This window comes from Bos grunniens, chromosome 2, assembly GCF_055505025.1.
Source record: "Bos grunniens cultivar Pamir isolate PY7600 chromosome 2, Bosgru_T2T1.0, whole genome shotgun sequence".
NCBI lineage: Eukaryota > Metazoa > Chordata > Mammalia > Artiodactyla > Bovidae > Bos > Bos grunniens.
Genome location: NC_141166.1, coordinates 18,335,351 through 18,356,594, shown reverse-complemented (window position 1 = coordinate 18,356,594; position 21,244 = coordinate 18,335,351). Strand labels below are relative to the sequence as shown.

The 21,244-nt window shown below is 42.3% G+C and overlaps 1 protein-coding gene across 18 annotated transcripts in view; it reads left to right on the top strand.

Moving 5' to 3' along the window:
• Positions 1-11,183, top strand: part of LOC147377707 (nuclear autoantigen Sp-100-like) — a 94,711-nt gene extending 83,528 nt beyond the window's left edge. For all 18 annotated transcript variants that reach the window (XM_086336021.1, XM_086336007.1, XM_086336032.1 and 15 more), the window contains 5 exons: positions 2,636-2,751; positions 8,237-8,357; positions 8,627-8,698; positions 9,212-9,355; positions 10,890-11,183. In XM_086336021.1, the coding sequence (XP_086192147.1) occupies positions 2,636-2,751; positions 8,237-8,357; positions 8,627-8,698; positions 9,212-9,355; positions 10,890-10,991 (555 nt within the window). In that variant the 3' untranslated portion in view covers positions 10,992-11,183. The remainder of the gene's footprint in view (positions 1-2,635; positions 2,752-8,236; positions 8,358-8,626; positions 8,699-9,211; positions 9,356-10,889) is intronic.
• The last annotated feature ends 10,061 nt before the right edge of the window (positions 11,184-21,244 follow it).

Genomic DNA, 21,244 nt, shown 5'->3' with positions numbered 1-21,244 from the left:
CAGTGGAAACAGTGTCAGACTTTATTTTGGGGGGCTCAAAAATCACTGCAGATGGTGACTGCAGCCATGAAATTAAAAGATGCTTATTCCTTGGAAGGAAAGTTATGACCAACCTAGATAGCATATTCAAAAGCAGAGACATTTCTTTGCCAACAAAGGTCCGTCTAGTCAAGGCTATGGTTTTTCCAGTAGTCATGCATGGATGTGAGAGTTGGACTGTGAAGAAAGCTGAGTGCCGAAGAATTGATGCTTTTGAACTGTGGTGTTGGAGAAGACTCTTCAGAGTCCCTTAGACTGCAAGGAGATCCAACCAGTCCATCCTAAAGGAGATCAGTCCTGGGTGTTCTTTGGAAGGAATGATGCTAAAGCTGAAACTCCAATACTTTGGCCACCTCATGCGAAGAGTTGACTCATTGGAAAAGACTCTGATGCTGGGAGGGATTGGGGGCAGGAGGAGAAGGGGATGACAGAGGATGAGATGGCTGATTGGCATCACCGACTCGATGGACGTGAGTTTGAGTGAACTCCGGGAGATGGTGATGGACAGGGAGGCCTGGTGTGCTGTGATTCATGGGGTCGCAAAGAGTCGGACACGACTGAGTGGCTGAACTGAACTGAATTGAGGAGAGGAAAATGGGCAGGGGACAATAGGACAGAGCCCTGCAGAATTCCAACATTCCAGGTTTGGAAGCTGAAAAGAAAGAAGAAACATGTTAGAAAAATCAAAGAGAGTGGAGTGTCATGGAACAAATCATAAAGAGTGTTTCTAGAAGGAAGAGGTGAATGGCCCTCCCCACCACCTCCCCACTTCCTCAACACCCACCAGAGTCCCAGCTACCCATCACCAGGTGGGCCGGTCCCCAAATCTGTGATTGTTTTGTACCTAGACTGTCATGCAAGCACTGTCGTGTGAATTTCTTCTTCTAGCCCGTGGTGTAGAAAGGGTAGCTTCATCTAGATGAAGAGGTGCTATCCATTAGATGAATTGCTTCCCACCACTGGGTGGCCCAGGAGAGGGACCAGGTGCCCATTCTCTGGGCATTTCTGCAGAACAGACACATGACCCTCATACATAGAAATCATAGTATATAGAGATTCACATGTTATTGCCACATAGATTATCACTGAAAATTAAAAGGAAGAAATTTAATTCTTCTTGCCCACCAATGGGCTCCTTCCTTGATCATTCTTATTTTGGTCTATAAATTCTATAGGTTTTTTTTTTTTTAAGATTTTTTTTTATGTGGACCACTTTTAAAGTCTTTATTGAGTTTGTTACAATATTGCTTCTGTTTTATGTTTTGGTTTTTTGACCGTGAGGCATATGGGATCTTAGTTCCTCAACCAGGGGTTGAACCTGCACCCCCTGCATTGGAAGGGGAAGTCTTAACCACTAGGATGCCAAGGAAGTCCTCATAAATTCTGTAGTTTTAACATGTGCTACTTGTTACTCCACAATACTTAGATGCAAACACTGTCAATTTTTTTCTTTAAAAAATAAATTTTATTTATTTTTAATTGAAGGGTAATTGCTTTACAATATTGTGTTAGTTTCTGCCATACATCAGCATGAGTCAGTCATAGGTCTATATATGTCAGCCATAGGTATACACATGTCCCCTCCCTCTTGACTCTCCCTCTCACCTCCCACTCCATCCCACCCCTTTAGTATGTCACTGAATGAAATAAAATCTGGCTAAAGGCCCCACATACTGAGCCTGGTGAAAAATCCCACACCAGTTGACTGTGGGCCCTTCCATCTTCCTTACACAGGCAAAGCATCAGGTCTTCCATGGGCTCAAAAAATTAGGGTAAGACCTTGGCCTTCAACTCCAGTGGTTGCCATTACCACAGTTCCCAGCCATTGAGAGATGGCACCTCCACACCTAGATGCCAAGCTAAGGATGGCTTTCCCTAGGCTTCAGAACCAGAGAGGTCTGTCTGCCCTGGCATACACCTGATTACCTGTGCCCATTGTCTTTCCAACCAGAGGCACTGTTGCAGGCTCAGGTGCTCTCCAGAACAAAATCCATAGCCCAGGAACGCCTCTCCAGGTCCTTCAATTCACAGAGAACTTACAGCAAGGAAAATGCGATGCAGTGATCTCTCAGATGTTTATCCTACCATGTAAAGTCTCAGCAGAGACTTTCCCAGCTTACGACACTGCTACCAGAGCGGGCAGTGCTGGTGCAGCCCCTGGTCAGAGAACTAAGATTCAAACACGACCAAAAGACAAAAAAAAAAATCTCAGTAAATCACTCTTCAATGAGTCAATGTAAATGATGCAGTGTAGACAACTAGATGAGACACTGTATTCCTGAGACAGATTTTGCCTTCAGAATAATAAATTTCTCAGATTATCTTTAATTTATCCTTTTATGTGGTTGTTGAAAGACTTTTCAGAATATCTGTCTCTATAAAGAAAACTTTGAAAGTTTAACACAGAGCCACTTCCTCCTGAACTTCACTGCAGACCAGACTGTCTTCTCCCTGAACTCTTGTAAACCATTTTGAGAATGGTTTCCAAGTAGCGCCTGGGTACGAGTAAAGGCTGTGTGTCTACAGTGCCAACCACAGGGTTGACTTTCCAGAGTCTTGCTGATCCCAATGATGTCTACATCATTTCCTCTTCTAGCCAGAAGACTCAAATAAATGCGAGGTGTGCAGCAGAGAGAAAGCGCTGTTATCCTGTGATACGTGTCCAAGGTTCTTTCATGGGAACTGCCACATTCCACCTAAACTTGCTACCAAGTGAGTGAGACCTGGCTCCCTCCTGCCCTTCTTTCTTATGTTTCTCCCATCATGCACACTCAGACTGCAAAGTTGTCTCTTGTTGTATGTGTCTTGATTCAGAAGCAGAGTCCTTATGTATCCAGATTCAGAAATAAGATACATGGCTGTTTAACAGTGCTAGTAGCAGTAGATTAATGAGAAGAAAACTCTTCAAGTGGTGATTAGGTATAATAGAGAAAGGAATTACCCTCGCTTCCCTCACTTGATTCCTGGACCCATGCATTTTGATGGGGTGATGACACCCTATATTAGCTGCTGGTTTAAAACATGTACCACCTGCTGTGGAAACATCAATCTGAGGCTGAATTTTGCAATAAAGAACTGATGATCTGAGCCACAGTCAGCTCCAGCTCTTGCTTTTGCTGATGATATAATAGGAGCTTCTCCATCTTTGGCTGCAAAGAACATAATCTGATTTCAGTATTGACCATCTGGTGATGTCTGGGTGCAGTCATCTCCTGGGTTGTTGGAAAAGGGTGTTTGCTTTGACCAGCATGTTCTCTTGACAAAACTGTTAGGCTGTGCTGTGCTTCATTTTGTACTCCAAGACCAAACTTGCCTGTTATTCTGGGTATCTCTTGACTTCCTAATTTTGCATTCCAATCCAATATAATGAAAAGGATCCCCCTTTTTGGTGTTCACTCTAGATGTTGTAAGTCTTCATAGAACTAATCAGCTTCAGATTCTTTGGCATCGGTGGTTAGGGCATAGACTTGGATTACTATGATATTGAATGGCTTGCTTTGGAAACAAACCAAGAACATTCTGTTGTTTTTGAGACTGAGCCAAATATTGTATTCTGTACCCTTTGATTGACTATGAGTCCTACTCCATTCCTTCTAAGGGAATTTTGCTCACAGTGGTAGATATAATGGTCATCTGAATAAATTTGGGCTTAAATTGAAGAAAGAAGGGAAAACCACTAGACCATTCAGGTATGACCTAAATCAAACCCCTTACAAATACACAGTGGAGGTGACAAATTGATTCAAGGGATTAGATCCAGTATGCAGAGTGCCTACTATGGACAAAGAACTATGGACAAAGGTTTGTAACACTGTACAGGAAGCAGTGACCAAAATCATCCCAAAGAAAAAGAAATGCAAAAAGGCAAAATGGTTGTCTGAGGAGGCCTTACAAACAGCTGGGGAAAGAAAAGAAGTGAAAGGCAAAGGAGAAAGGGAAATATATACCCAACTGAAAGCAGAGTTTCGGAGAATAGCAATGAGGGCTAAGAAGGTCTTCTTCAATGAACAATGCAAAGAAATAGGGGAAAACAATAGAATCAGAAAGACTAGAGATTTCTTCAAATAAATTGGAGATATTAAGGGAACATTTCATGCAAGGATGGGCACAATAAAGGACAGAAATGGTAAGAACCTAACAGAAGAGGAGAAATTAAAAAGAGGTGGCAGGAATACACAGAAGAACTATACAAAAAAGATCTTATGGACCAAATAACCGCCATGGTCTGGTCACTCACCTAGAGCCAAACATCCTAGAGTGTGAAGTCAAGTGAGCCTTAGGAAGCATTTATATGAACAAAGCTAGTGGAGGTGATGGAATTCCAGTTGAGCTATTTCAAATTCTAAAAGACAATGCTGTGAAACTGCTGCACTCAACATGGCCACAAATTTGGAAAATCCAGCAGTGGCCACAGGACTGGAAAATGTCAGTTTTCATTCCAGTACCAAAGAACATTCAAACTACTGTACAATTGTGCTCATTTCACATGCTAGCAAGGTAATGCTCAAAATACTTCAAGCTAGGCTTCAGCAGTACATGAATCAAGAACTTCCACATGTACAAGCTGGATTTAGAAAAGGCAGAGGAAAAAGAAATCAAGTTGCCAACATTCATTGGATCATGGGAAAAGCAAGAGAGTTCCAGGAAAAAGCATTTACTTCTGCTTTATTGATGACACGAAAGCCTTTGACTATGTGGATCACAAAAAAAAACTGGAAAGTTCTCAAAGAGATGGGAATACCGGACCACCTTACCTGTTTCCTAAGAAACCTGTATGCGGGTCAAGAAGCAACAGTTGTAACTGGACATGGAAAATTTGACTGGTCTAAAATTGGGAAAGGATTCCTACCAGGTTGTATATTGTCACTCTTTGTATTTAACTTGTATGCAGAGTACATACGGAAAATGCTGGACTGGCTAAACCACAAGCTGGAATCAAGATTGCTAGGAGAAGTGTCAACAACCTCAGATATGCACATGACACCACTTTAACGGCAGAAATCGAAGAGAAACTAAAGAGCCTCCTGATGAGGGGGAAAGAAGAGAGTGGAAAAGGTGACTTAAAACCCAACATTCCTAAAACTAAGATCATGGCATCTGGTCCCAGTGGAAACAGTAACAGATTTTATTTTCTTGGGCTCCAAAATCACTGCAGATGGTGACTGCAGCCACAAAATTAAAAGATGCTTGCTCCTTGGAAGAAAAGCTATGACAAACCTATACATCATATTAAAAAGCAGAGACATCACTTTGCTGACAAAGGTCCATATAGTCAAAATTATGATTTTGCCTGTAATCATGCACGGATGTGAGAGTTGAACCATAAAGAAAACTGAGCATCAAAGAATTGATCCTTTTGAATTGTGGTGCTGGAGAAGATTCCTGAGAATTCCTTGGACTGAAAGGACATCAAACCAGTCAATCCTAAAGGAAATCCATCCTGAATATTCATTGCAAGGACTGATGCTGAAGCTGAGGCTCCAATACTTTGGCCACCTGATGCAAAGAGCCAATTCACTGGAAAAGACCCTGATGCTGGGAAAGATTGAAGGCAGGAGGAGAAAGGGATGACAGAGGCTGAGATGGTTGGATGGCATCACCAACTCAATGGACATGAGTTTGAGAAGACTCCGGGAGATAGTGATGGACATAGGAGCCTAGCATGCAACAGTCCATGGGGTCGCAAAGAGTTGGACATGACTGAGTGACTGAACAACAACAACAAAATTGGAATATCACAAAGCTGACAAAGCTGGGACTGTTCTGAGCCTTCAGAAGATGATCATCGCAGTTTTATCAAGTCAGCTGATCTGGAATCTCAGGGTTCAGGATAAGATGCCTGACTTCTGTGGGTGTGAATCCACTGCTGCATTTCCTTTGTGATAAAGTGTATCTGTGGTCAGAGGTGATGACATGTGAGATAACACATAGAAGGAGAAGGCATTCTAGAAGTAGTAGAATTCCTGTGGCCAAGGAGGAGAATCTCTACCAGGATTATGTCCGTCCCTATGAGGATAGAGCACTTTCCCTCCAAAATGGGAGGAGTCTAATGTACCTCATCTGCTCCCATGAAGCTTCCAGAGATTGTGCCACCTCAGGAATTCAGCAAAGAGAGGCAATGCCAAAGAATACTCAAACTACTGCACATTTGCACTCATCTCACACGCTAGTAAAGTAATGCTCCAAATTCTCCAAGCCAGGCTTCAACAATACATGAACTGTGAACTTCCAGATGTACAAGTTGGTTTTAGAAAAGGCAGAGGAAGCAGAGATCAAATTTCCAACATCTGTTGAAAAAGCAAGAGACTTCCAGAAAGATGTCTATTTCTGTTGTATTGATTATGCCAAAGCCTTGACTGTATGGATCACAACAAACTGTGGAAAATTCTTCAAGAGATGGGAATACCAGACCACCTGACCTGCCTCTTGAGAAACCTGTATGCAGGTCAGGAAGCTACAGTTAAAACTCGACATGGAACAACAGACTGGTTCCAAATAGGAAAAGGAATACGTCAAGGCTGTACATTGTCACCCTGCTTATTTAATTTATATGCAGAGTACATCATGTGAAATGCCAGGCTGGATGAAGCATAAGCTGGAATCCAGATTGCCAGGAGAAATATCAATAGCCTCAGATATGCAGATGACACCACACTTATGGCAGAAAGTGAAGGACTAAAGAGCCTCTTAATGAAAGTGAAAGAGAAGAGTGAAAACGTTGGCTTAAAGCTCAACATTCAGAAAACTAAGATCATGGCATCCAGTCCCATCACTTCATGGCAAATAGATGGGAAAACAGTGGCAGACTTTATTTTCTTGGGCTCCAAAATCACTGCAGACGGTGATTGCAGCCATGAAATTAAAAGATGCTTACTCCTTGGAAGGAAAGTTATGACCAACCTAAACAGCATATTCAAAAGCAGAGACATTACTTTGCCAACAAAGGTCCGTCTAGTCAAGGCTATGGTTTTTCCAGTGGTCATGTATGGATGTGAGAGTTGGACTATAAAGAAAGCTGAGCACTGAAGAATTGATGCTTTTGAACTGTGGTGTTGGAGAAGACTCTTGAGAGTCCCTTGGACTGCAAGAAGACCCAACCAGTCAATCCTAAAGGAAATCAGTCCTGGATTTTCATTGGAAGGACTGATGCTGAAGCTGAAACTCCAATACTTCGGCCACCTGATGTGAGGAACTGACTCATTGGAAAAGACCCTGATGCTGGGAAAGATTGAGGCGGAAGGAGAAGCTCACGACAAAGGATGAGATGGTTGGATGGCATCACCGACTCGATGGACATGAGTTTGAGTAAACTCTGGGAGTTGGTGATGGACACAGAGGCCTGGTGTGCTGCAGTCAGTCCATGGGGTCGCAAAGAGTCAGACACAATGAGCGACTGAAGTGAACTGAACTGACAGGAATTCAGCATAAATGTCTGCAGCTGGGCATTCTGCAGAGGTAGAAGAATTCACTTTTCTGTGGAGCTCTGTATCGTCAGGCCACCCTTGCACCATGGGCACTGTAACGGCCCCCCTTGAGCAACCTCCAGGGTGGCCCAGGAGAGATGCTAAATGACATCTCTAGGTTGGATCACTCTCTCTTCCTCTCAGATTATCAAGAGTGCCCCGGGACAGAGAACCTTGTAGAGGAAAGTAGAGAACATGAAAAACATGTGGCCTTCTCTTGGTAGAGTTCCCTTCTAAGAAGTTTCTGCAGTGTAGATTCTAGACACAAAGATAGCAATGACTGAAAAAAAAATGCCTATGGTTTATGCTCTGTGCTTATTCAGCAAAGCTGAGAAGAAGGGCTGATTTAATGATTTTTACTGTGAGTTGATGGATCATCAAGGCCCAAGACTCCAGTGCTTAACATACCAATTTCCAGTTCTTTACTTCTAAAAGGCAGAGTTCATGACCAAACTCACAGTAGCTCAGACAGGAACCCTAAGTTTTGAGGAGAATGAGAGTCCTGACCCACTGTGGTACTGCACTTAGACCATCAGTCTTCTACCACTGCTGATGGGAGAGCTGTTTTTGGCAGTTAAGCCCAAATGGGGCTTCAGCGCAGAAGGGTGTCAGAGAGAAGTTGTGTCCAAGTGGAAACTACCAATTACTCCTGAACAGAGGACTTTAGCAGCTATGGAGACAATGGTTGAGTCATAGAGAACCTGGCTTTGTTGACCTTATATTTGACCTCTCAGGAACCCATGGAGTTGCATCTTCTGCCAGATAAAGGATCTTAAAAAATGTTGCCCAGAAAGCCAGCCAATTTATCAGGAATCTGAGATCCTGCAGAAGCGGATGCTGCCTAGAGAGCAGTTGGTGAGTTGAAATGTAAACCTAAGCCCCCTCCTTTCTGTTTACACAAGAGAAGGAGCACCATCTTGCAGGGAGCAGGAGGAGGAGTGCCCAAGGCAAACTGCTGTGTCTTGATGTGTTCTGATCACATTACCTGACACCAAAATCCATAAGCCACAGAAAATTCCCATTCTGTGTTTGTTTGGGAGGTCTGCAGGTTTGGGGGTTGTGTATTGATCTGATCATTCTTTCCAAACTGCTCATCACTTAAAAATCTTGTCTATCTTTGGCAGAAATGTGAATTTCTCCTCTTGAAGGTCTATTGCTCTCCAAAAAGCTCCTTTTTTGTCTCAGAACCACATTATGTAAGTAACAGCAACAAAAACTGCAAACTGGTATTTGTCAAATTTGTGGTATGAATCAATGGGCACACATCGCCAATCTCTTTGCCTTGTTGATGGATGTCTTAGTCAGCTCAGTCAGCCCTTAGAAGCTTAGGCTGTTATAACAAACTACCATAGATTGGGTGGCTGGAGGCTGAAAGGTCAAGATCAGGGTGTCAGCATGGTCAGGCCATAGTGAGGGCTTGCTTTCAGGTTGCAGCCAGCCACTTCTCATCTTGTCCTCCTCATATGGTGGAAAGGGAGAGAGAAGTCCCTGGGATCCCTTGTGTAAAGGCACTAATCCTATTTGGAGGGCCCCATCCTCACAATTACCTAATTATCTCCCAGTGGTCCCACCTCCTAAGACCATCCTAAGTAGAGGGTGAGGATTTCAGCATATGAATTTGGGGGATACAAGCACTCGGTCCTTAACAGTGGGAATTGATAGAAGGGAAACTTGGAACCATGCCTACCATTTGGCACTTTTGTCAACAGACTAGAGACGCCTCTCAGGACCTTGAGGAGCCCATGTGGTTAAACAAAATCAAGGACAAGCTGATGATGACCTTGTACTACCAAGTGTGGGAGTTTGTGCGGGACATGCGTCTCATTTTCCAGAACCACAAGATAGTTTACAGGGTAAGCGGCTCTTCCTGCTTCTATTCTTCTTCAGTTAAGTCATTTTGCCTTTCAACTTCTTGTATCAAGTAAATGTTACAATTTCCCTGGAGCTCACCCAAGTAAAAAGTCTGGCAGTATTCTACAAGCCCCGTGGGCAATGGTAGGGAACATAATAACAGATCAGAAGGGATCACTGGAAGCATGACCCTTGGACCTCAGAGTTGACTTTCTCCATAGCTCCTTCTTCAGTTTGCCCATAAAGAACACTGGTGCTCTGCTCAATCATGTCTGACTCTTTGTGACCCCATGGACTGCAGTCTGCCAGGCTCCTCCGTCCATGGGATTTTCCAGGCAAGAATACTGGAGTGGGTTGCCATTTCCTACTCCAGGGCATCTTCCCGACCCAGGAATCACACCCAAGACTCCTGTGTCTCCTGCATCAGCAGACGGATTCTTTACCAAGGTGCCACCTGGGAAGCCCAAGCAAAAGTTGACTGCAGACCCAGTATCTTCCACAGGAAATGGAAGTACTTTTTTTTTTTTTTTTTAATTGGACCTGGCAGTACTGTGTGTGCCTCAGAAGTCCCTGTCATCCTCATAGTCCCTTCTATCCTCACTCATCCCAGACTTGGAGACCATCCTGGGGAGTCTCGATGCTGAGGCATCCTAGGACCATGAGCAGTTTGCTGCTGTGCACTTGCCCTCTGGCATCTGGGCCCTCAGAAATGTGTGTACAGGGGCCTCCCCCCAACACCTGGGCATTTCCCTATTTCCAGCATTTCTGGATGGAAAACAGAACTCTCATGGCCTTGGTGCTCATACAGAAGTGGGGTCAGGTCTCTCATCAGCAAGAAGCAAATGTTTTTTGATGTTTTTTTACACGGACCATTTTTAAAGTTTTTATTGAATTTCTTACAATATTGTTTCTGTTTTGTGTATTGATTTTTTTGGCCTCAAGGCATCTAGGATCTTAGTTCCCCTACCAGGGATCAAACCCACACACCCTGCATTGGAAAGCAAAGTCTTAACCACTGGACCATCAGGAATGTCCCTAGAAGCACGTTTTAAAGGCAACTTGTGCCTCTCTCCTCTAAAGGAAGATAGCAGATCACTTTTCTCAAATTTAAAAATCTTGGATCTTTTTATATTCACATTTCCTACTGCTGTATCTAAAAGTTAATAGGAATTATCTCAAGGGGTGGGAATGAATAATAAAGGAAGACACCATAAACTGACCTTAGACCTTTCTGTACTTTCATACTGTCACGTGGAATATGGGCTATGTTCTAAATCAAATAGCTAGAATTTTTTTTAATTAATCAACAAATTTCTGATGAAGAATTAGATTGCAATACAGTGCCGTTTTTGTTCCTACATCTTCCAGATAAAGAGAAACAATCCAGCTATCAGGGAACATAAACTACCCTCAGCTGGATCAATTCTTACTTGACATTTGGGAGTCTAAAATAAAGCTCTGGATTAACCGAAACATCAGGTGTCTAAGCTCATTAGCAGTCTATGACTATTATTATTTCTGTCTTTGCTTTTTCAGGACAGTAAGTTCATCTGTCTGGGACTTCAACTAGAGACCCAATTTGAGAATGATTTCAAAGACATTTTTGGCATCCAGGAAATAAGTACAAACAGCACTTAGTTTGAGCCATTCTTTTATAATGGAGCCCAATTCTAGTCGTCCCTCCAGAGCCTCCAGCAGCTACACAAGACTGTACCTGTGGCCTCACTGACCATCTGCCTGTTTCCGTGCAAATAACACATTTCTTTTTCAAACTTGTTGTTGTTGACATTCCTGCTCATTTATTTTTCTAAATAAAATTTAAAATTTTCAGATTCTCTTACTGGGTAATAAGGGGTGAAATTCACAAAGGGAAATGTCAAGTCTTTCTATAAAGGATCATATTTTGTGCTTCCATTCACTTAAATCTTTATTAGGTTCTTAAGTAAACTTTTCTCTTCTTTTCTCCTCCCCACACAGGACTTGTTGGTATTGTTTAGTCATTGTGTCTGACTCTTTTGCAGCCCCATAGACTATAGCCCACCAGGCTCCTTCTGTCCATGGAATTTCCCAGCAAGAATACTGGAATGGGTTGCCATTTCCTCCTCCAAGGTTCTTCCTGACCCAGAGATCTGATCTGCATCTTGGGCATTGGCAGGCAGATTCTTTACCAGTGAGCCACCAGGAAAGACCACACAGGACCTAGTCATTTCTTATTTTCAGTTCAGTTCAGTTCAGTTGCTCAGTCGTGTCCAACTGTTCACGACCCCGTGGACTGCAGCACACCAGGCCTCCCTGTCCATCGCCAACTCCCAGAGTTTACTCAAACTCGTGTCCATTGAGTCGGTGGTGATGCCATCCAACCATCTCATCCTCTGCCATCCCCTTCTCCTGCCTTCAATCTTTCCCATAATAAGGGTCTTTTCCAATGAGTCAGTTCTTCACAGCAGGTGGCCAAAGTATTGGAGTTTCAGCTTCAACATCAGTCCTTCCAATGAATATTCAGGACTGATTTCCTTTAGGATGGACTGGTTGGATCTCCTTGCAATCCAAGGGACTCTCAAGAGTCTTCTCCAACACTACAGCTCAAAAGCATCAATTCTTCAGCATTCAGCTTTCTTTATAGTCCAACTCTCACATCCATACATGACTACTGGAAAAACCATAGCCTTGACTAGACGGACCTTTATTGGCAAAGTAATGTCTCCGCTTTTTAATATGCTGTCTAGGTTGGTCATAACTTTTCTTCCAAGGAGCAAGTGTCTTTTAATTTCATGGCTGCAGTCACCATCTGCAGTGATTTTGGAACCCCCAAAAATAAAATCTGTCACTGTTTCCACTATTTCCCCATCTATTTGCCATGAAGTTATGGGACTGGATGCCATGATCTTAGTTTTCTGAATGTTGAGTTTTAGGCAACTTTTCCCTCTTCTCTTTCACTTTCATCAAGAGGCTCTTTAGTTCTTCTTCACTTTCTGCCATAAGGGTAGTGTCATCTGCATATCTGAGGTTGTTGATATTTCTCCTGGCAATCTTGATTCCAGTTTGTGCTTCATTGATCATTTAGGAAGGCTTTCTCATCTCTCCTTGTTATTCTTTGGAACTCTGCATTCAGATGGAAGTATCTTTCCTTGTCTCCTTTGCCTTTCACTTCTCTTCTTTTCTCAGCTATTTGTAAGGCCTTCTCAGACAACCATTTTGCCTTTTTGCATTTTTTTTTTTTGAGGGATGGTTTTGATCACAACCTCCTGTACAATGTTGCAAACCTCCATCCATAGTCCTTCAGGCTATGAAGAACTTTTAATTGTCTATCAGATCTAATCCCTTGAATCTATGTGTCACTTTCACTGTATAATCATAAGGGATTTGATTTAGACCATACCTGAATGGCCTAGTGGATTTCTCTACTTTCTTCTATTTAAGTCTGAATTTTGCAATAAGGAGTTCATAATCTGAACCACAATCAGCTCCTGATCTTGTTTTTGCTGACTGTATAGAGCTTCTCCACCTTTGGCTGCAGAGAATGCAATCAGTCTGATTTCGGTGTTGACCATCTGGTGATGTCCGTGGGTAGAGTCATCTCTTGTGTTGTTGGAAGAGAGTGTTTGCTATGAACAGTGAGTTCTCTTGGCAAAACTCTGTAGCCTTTGCCCTGCTTCATTTTGTACTCCAAGGCCAAACGTGCCTTTTACTCCAGGTATCTCTTGACTTCCTTCTTTTGCATTCCAGTCCCCTATAATGAAAAGGACATCTTTTTTTTTTTATGTTAGTTCTAGGTCTTGTAGGTCACCACAGAACGTTCAGCTTTAGCTTTTTCTTCATTATTGGTTGGGGCATGGACTTGGATTACTGTGATATTGAATGATTTGCCTTGGAAATGAACAGAAATCATTCTGTCATTTTTGAGATTGCACCTAAGTACTGCATTTCAAACTCTTTTGTTGACTATGAAGGCTACTCCATTTCTTTCAAGGGATTCTTGCTCACAGTAGTAGCTATAATGGTCACCTGAATTAAATTTGCCCATTCCAGTCCATTTTAGTTCACTGATTCCTAAAATGTTGATGTTAACTCTTGCCATCTCCTGCTTGACCACTTCCAATTTACCTTGATTCATGGACCTAACATTCCAGGTTCCTATGCAATACTGTTCTTTACAGCATCGGACTTTACCTCCATCACCAGTCACATCCACAACTGGGTGTTGTTTTCGCTTTGACTCTGTCTCTTCATTCTTTCTGGAGCTATTTCTCCACTCTTCTCCAGTAGCATATTGGGCACCTACTGACCTGGGGAGTTCATCTTTCAGTGTCATATCTTTTTGCCTTTTCATACTGTTCATGGGGTTCTCAAGGCAAGAATACTGAAGTGGTTTGTCATTCCCTTCTCCCATGGACCACATTTTGTCAGAACTCTCCACCATGACCTGTCTGTCTTGGGTGGCCCTACATGGCATGGATCATAGTTTCATTGAGTTAGACAAGGCTGTGGTCCATGTGATCAGTTTCATTAGTTTTCTGTGATTGTGGTTTTCCTTCTGTCTGCCCTCTGATGGATAAGAATAAGAGGCTTGTGGAAGCTTCCTGATGGGAGAGACTGATAATAGGGGAATCTGGATCTTGTTCTGATGGGCAGAGCCATGCTCAGTAAGTCTTTAATTCAATTTAACCCAAGCAAAAACTAGAAGAGTTCATCAATACTAAACCTACCCTAAAAGAAATTTTTAAAGGTCTTTTCTAAGTATAAAAAAAAAAACTACAAACTTAAGTAAAAATCTAGATGAAAGAAAAAAAATCCTACTAGCAAAAGCTGTGGATCAACCACTTAAATGAGCTAAATAAAGATGAAAAATCCAAAAATTGTCAAATGAACTATAACTATAATAAACAGTTAAGGGATAAACATGAAAGTGCAATATATAACATGTAAAACATAGATGGGGATAGTAAAAAATATAGACCTTTTAGAATGTACTGCTGTTGTTCGGTTGCTAAATTATGCCTGACTCTTTGCAACCCCATGGACTGCAGCAACCAGGCTTCACTGTCCTTCACTATCTCCTAGAGTTTGCTCAGTTTCATGTCCATTGAGTCAGTGATGCCATCCAACCATCTCATTCTCTGCTACCATCTTCTCCTCCTGCCCTCAATCTCTCCCAGCATGAGAGGCTTTTCCATTGAGTCAGCTCTTTGCATCAGGTGTCAAAGTATTGGAGCTTCAGTTTCAGCATCAGTCCTTCTGATGAATATTCAGGGTTGATTTCCTTTAGGATTAACTGGTTTGATCTCCTTGCTGTTCAAAGGACTCTCAAGAGTCTTCTCCAGCACCACAATTTGAAAGCATCAGCCCTCTTTACAGTCCAACTCTCACACCTGTACATGACTACTGGAAAAACCATAGCTTTGACTAGACCGACCTCTGTCAGCAAAGGGATGTCTCTGCTTTCTGATATGCTGTCTAGGTTTGTCATAGCTTTTCTTCCAAGGAGCAAATGTCTTCTAATTTCATGGCCACTGTAACAGTCTGCAGTGATTTTTGGAGCCTAAGAAAATAAAATCTGTCACTGTTTCCATTGTTTCCCCATCTATTTGCCATGAAGTGATGGGACCGGATATGCCATGATCTTAGTTTTCTGAATGTTGAGTTTTAAGCCAGCTTTTTCACTTCCCTCTTTCACCCTCATCTCAAGGCTCTTTAGTTCCTCTTCACTTTCTGCCTTTAGAGTGGTATCATCAGCATATCTGAGGCTATTGATATTTCTCCTGGCAATCTTGATTCCAGCTTGTGGTTCATCCAGCCCTGCATTTCTCATGATGTAGCCTGCATATAAGTTAAAGAAGCAGGGTGATGATATACAGCCTTGATGTACTCCTTTCCAAATTTGGAACCAGTCCTTTGTTCCATGTTGGGTTCTAACTGTTGATTCTTGTCCTGCATACAGGTTTCTAAGGAGACAGCTAAGGTGGTCTGGTATTTCTGTCTCTTCAAGAATTTTCCACAATGTGTTATGATCCACACAGTCAAAGGATTTAGCATAGTCAATGAAGCAGAAGTAGATTTTTTTGGAATTCCCTTGCTTTTTCTATGATCCAACAGATGTTATGGATTTGACCTCTATTTCATCTTCCTTTTCTAAATCCAGCTTCTACATCTGGAAGTTCTCAGTTCATGTACTGTTGAAGCCTAGTTTGAAAGACTTTGAGCATTATCTTGCTTTTAGAATGTGTTTGAACTTAAATTACTACCAATTTAAAGCAAATAGATGTAGTTACAGGTCAACATAGATGAACATCACAGTAACCACACAAAAAGCCAACAACAGATACACAAAAAAGAGAGAAATACAAATACACCACTAAACAAGATTATAAAACCCTGAAAGCAGAAACTAAAAGAGAAAAGAACAGAGGGAAACTACAAAAACAACCAGAAAACAACTAAGAAAATGGTAATAAGTACATATCTATTAATTAATTTATGTCAATGGATGTGCCAAATGCTCCAATCAAAAGACAAAGGATATAGATATTTCACCTCTTTGGTTAAGTTTATTCTTAGGCATTTTATTCTTTTTGATTAATTTTAATTAGATTCTTCAAAAAACTGAAAATAGAACTACCATGTGACCCAGAAACTTCACTCCTGGGTATATATCCAAAGAAAATGAAAACACTAATTCAAAAAGATACATGCACCCCCATGTTCAAAGCAGCATTGTTTAAAATAGCCACAATACTGAAGCAATCTAAGTGTCCACCAACAGACGGGTGAATAAAGAAGATGTGGTGTGTATATAATGGAATACTACTCAGCCATAGAAAAGAATTTAATTCTGCCATTTGCAACAACATGGATAGATCTGAAGGCTATTATGGTTAGTGAAATAAGTCAGACAGAGAAAGACGTTTGAGTGTATGTTATCACTTGCATGTTTCAATATAAAAAATAAAACAAATGAATGAGTATAACAAAACAGAAAGAGACTCACAGATAAAGAGAACAAACTAGTGTTCACCAGCGGGGAGAGGAAAGGGGGGAAGCACAAGATAGGAGTAGGGGATTAAGGGATACAAACTACTATGTATAAAATAAATAAGCTACAAGTATATATTATACAGCACAGGGAATACAGCCAATATTTTACAATAACTTAAAGTTGAATATAATCCATAAAAATATTAAATCATTATGCTACTGCTAAGTCACTTCAGTCGTGTCCAACTCTGTGTGACCCCATAGACGGCAGCCCACCACGCTCCCCCGTCCCTGGGATTCTTCAGGCAAGAACACTGGAATGGGTTGCCATTTCCTTCTCCAGTGCATGAGAGTGAAAAATGAAAGTGAAGTCGCTCAGTCGTGTCCGACTCCTAGCGACGCCATGGACTGTGTAGCCCACCTGGCTCCTCCATCCACGGGATTTTCCAGGCAAAAGTACTGGAGTGGGGTGCCATTGCCTTCTCCGTTAAATCACTATATTGTAGTTAAAACTAATATAGTACTGTAAGTCAACTATACCTCAATAAAATATTTTATATATCAGATATGTGTGTTAGTCACTCAGTCATGTCCGACTCTTTGCGACCGCATGGACTGTAGCCTGCCAGGCTTCTCTGTCCATGGAATTCTCCAGGCAAGAGTACTGGAGTGGATTGCCATTCCCTCCTCCAGAGAAATTTCCCAACCCAGGAATCGAACCCTGGTCTCCTTCTTCACAGGCATATTCTTAACCACTTGAGCTACAGGGAAGTCTATTTTATATATATATATGTGTGTACATATATATATATATATTCTCATTTTTAGGCCAGTTTAAGTCAAAATTGTTGTTATTTAGTCAATGAATTGTGTCCAACTCTTTTGTGACCCCAGGAGCCTGCCGGGCTCCTCTGTCCGTGGGGTCACCCAGGTTAAAGTACTGGAAGAGGTTGCCCTTTTCTTCTCCAGGGTATCTTCCTGACTCAGGGATTGAACCACCTCTCCTGACGGCAGGCAGATTCTCTCCCACTGAGTCCCCTGGGAAGCCCATCTGGCTACAGCAGTTCCTTGATCATGGCTCCCATTATGAGGAACACTACTGTTCTTATATCTAAGCCGTGTCCCCCAATCCAGTTTCTTGAGGGTTGGTTTTTTGGGTTTTTTTTTTTTTGGCCTCAACACATGGAATGTGGGATCTTAGTTCCTGGACCAGGGATGGAACCCCATGACCCCTGCCTTGGAAGCTCAGTCTTAACCACTGAACCATCTTGGAATTCTGCCAATCCAGTTTTGATTAGTACTAAAACTGAGGTTGTAATCTCCAAATGCTTGACTCTATATCTCTCCCTTAAGTGGATCTGAACTCAAGCAAGTAAAATGTGTGTTATTGTGAAGCCTCCTCAAATCCCCACTGAAACCAAGAGAGACACATAGCTATAGCCTTTGCTTGGAGAGGTGCCTGTTATAGATGAAGCTACCTTCCTAGACAGGTCCAACACTGATTTATCAGTGGTGTGGCCAGAGCACAGGGCTCAAAAGGCCAGTGAAAATCAAGAGGTTTTAAATATCCGAGGTGGACACCATGGAGGAGAAGGGAACCACTGGAAGCCTTGGAACTGATGATGCTCTCCCTGAAAATTTACAAAGTTTACAAGACAGATGCCATTCGCTAGGGCACTCAGATAAGTAGATTTTCCCCAGCACATAGTGCCACATTTGACCTTCAGATGGAAACTAACCCAGGTTAAAATTAAGTTCCACAATGGACTCTAGACAGTGACCAACAATTTTTCTTTCCTCTGTGGTTTGATCTGTTTGTTGCTCACACCCCAGATAAGAGGAAGTTTTTACTAGTGTATAGCCATTGGTGTCCTGGGATCAGATTATACATTTCTAGGTTGGCTTCAAATTTTCTTGGTTTTTTTTTTGTTTGTTTGTTTGTTTTGATTTCTTTGTTTAATTCTGTGGGGTGGAACCAGACTTGTGATATTCTTGTTAGTTCTGGTTACCCTCTTGCTCCAGGGACTCAAGAAACACAGGACACATAAGAGACCAAGGCATAGATGACACTGGGTTGGCAGAGCGAAAAGAACCACATCTTCCAAGAGGCATAGCTGCTGCAGCCCGGACACTGAGAATCCAGACTCTACCTGGTCCTCTGCAGCTAGGTCTGAGCGAGCAAGGACATCAGCCCGGGGCACTTTGGGCTACAACCCCTTTGGGAGCTTAACTTACAAAACAGTTCAGTTCAGTTCAGTCGCTCAGTTGTGTCCGACTCTTTGCGACCCCATGAACCACAGCACGCCGGGCCTCCCTGTCCATCACCAACTCCCAGAGTCCACCCAAACCCATGTCCATTGAGTCGGTGATGCCATCCAACCATCTCATCCTCTGTCATCCCCTTCTCCTCCTGCCCTCAATCTTTCCCAGCATCAGGGTCTTTTCAAATGAGTCAACTCTTCACATCAGGTGGCCAAAGTATTGGAGTTTCAGCTTCAACATCAGTCCTTCCAATGAACACCCAGGACTGATCTCCTTTAGGATGGACTGGTTGGATCTCCTCACAGTCCAAAGGACTCTCAAGAGTCTTCACCAACACCACAGTTCAAAAGCATCAATTTTTCAGCACTCAGCTTTCTTTATAGTCCAACTCTCACATCCATACATGACCACTGGAAAAACCATAGCCTTGACTAGATGGACCTTTATTGGCAAAGTAATGTCTCTGCTTTTTATTTTTTTTTTATTTTTATTTTTTTTCACTTGGATAATCACTGTTAATATTTATTTTATATCTACCATATTCTTTTCCTCTAGAAATCATAGCTATATTGTATCACATAATATCTGTATTTTATAATTATAAAAATACAATTTTGGAGTCTATTGATTTTTAATTTGCTGTTTCACTAACAAAATATTTTGATTCTTTTTCCATTGTTAAATATTCTCCTACAAGAGCAAGTAGAACAGAATGTTGAACAGTATTAATTATTTGAATTTGCCATAATTTATTATAATCTTAGCCTTTTTGAGATCTTTCCCCAAAGAAGGTAAAACAATGAGGGCAGGGGCTTAAGTTAAAGCTGCCTGGACTTCAGACAGACATAAAGAAGAGGTTACACGCTAGGACTGCACTAGGGGATAGTCCTGGATGGTTGCAGTGTTCAATATTCTGACAGTAAGAGGCCTAATGAAATGATCTCTTGAGATTCATTTCTCTCCCTCATTTGTTATTTCTGTGATAATTTAATATATATAAAGGAAACTGACACTTGATTAATCATTAATCAATTAATTATTAATTAATTATCATTGCTGCTGATGCTGCTAAGTCGCTTCAGTTGTGTCCGACTCTGTGCGACCCCAGAGACGGCAGCCCACCAGGCTCCCCAGTCCCTGGGATTCTCCAGGCAAGAACACTGGAGTGGGTTGCCATTTCCTTTTCCAATGCGTGAAAGTGAAGTCGCTCAGTCGTGTCTGACTTAGTGACCCGGTGGACTGCAGCCTACCAGGCTCTTCTGTCCATGGGATTTTCCAGGCAAGTGTACTGGAGTGGAGTGCCATTGCCTTCTCCAATGTCTCTGCTTTTTAATATGCTGTCTAGGTTGGTCATAACTTTCCTTCCAAGGAGTAAGCGTCTTTTAATTTCATGGCTGCAATCACCATCTGCAGTGATTTTGGAGCCCAGAAAAATAAAGTCTGACACTGTTTCCACTGTTTCCCCATCTATTTGCCATGAAGTGATGGGACTGGATGCCATGATCTTAGTTTCATGAATGTTGAGCCTTATGCCAACCTTTTCATTCTCCTCTTTCACTTTCCACAAGAGGCTCTTTAGTTCTTCACTTTCTGCCATAAGGGTGGTGTTATCTTACAAAACAGGGGAGATTTTCTTTGGGTCCTTGGTGACTGCAGGCATGAAATTAAAAGATGCTTGCTCCTTGGAAGAAAAGCTTTGACAAATCTGGACAGTGTATTAAAAAGCAGAGACATCACTTTGCGGACAAAGGTCCATATAGTCAGAGCTATGATTTTTCCAGTAGTGTACGGAGGTGAGAATTGGACCATAAAGAAGGCTGAGCACCAAAGAATTGATGCTTTCGAACTGTGATGCTGGAGAAGACTCTTGAGAGTCCCTTAGACTCCAAGGAGATCAAACCAGTCAATCCTAAAGGAAATCAACCCTGAATATTCATTGGGAGGACTAAGCTAAAGCTTCAATACTTTGACCACCTGATGTGAAAAGCTGACTCACTGGAAAACACCCTGATGCTGAGAAAGACTGAGGGCAGGAAGAGAAGGGGACGACTGAGGATGAGATGGTTGGATGGCATCATTGACTCAATGGACATGAGTTTGAGCAAACTCCAGGGGATAGTGAAGGACAGGGAAGCCTGGCATGCCACAGTCCATGCAGAGTTGGGCACGACTGAGCGACTGAACAACAGCAACAATTTTACTATGGGGCTTAATTATGCGAGGGGGAGTCAGGAAAGATGGCAAAATGTCAAGCTCCAAAGTCTGTCTCTCCACTTAGACAACAGCTGTACTAGCAGAAACTGGCTACAGGGTGGGAGGCACTCAGCAAGGTCTCAGAGAGAGTGAAGAGTGAGATCCTAACAGATCACTCAGGTCTTGACAAATATCAGCAACTTCTCAGAGCTACACCTGAGCTTCCTATTCTGCTGGTTTCAACAAACTCGAAACAAGCTCCGGCAGAAAGCACTGGTCTCCGCTTGAAGGGAGCCTTCCAGGGGGCCCTCCTCCTCTTTTCCCTAAATTTCATCCTGGGGTGAACTAGGTGTGGCCAAGATGGACTTAATGGCAAAGGTGAAGAAGAACTCCTGTCCGCAAAGGAAGGAATCATGATCGGATCCAGACAAGGGACGAGCAACTGAAGCCGCGCTTGGGTAACA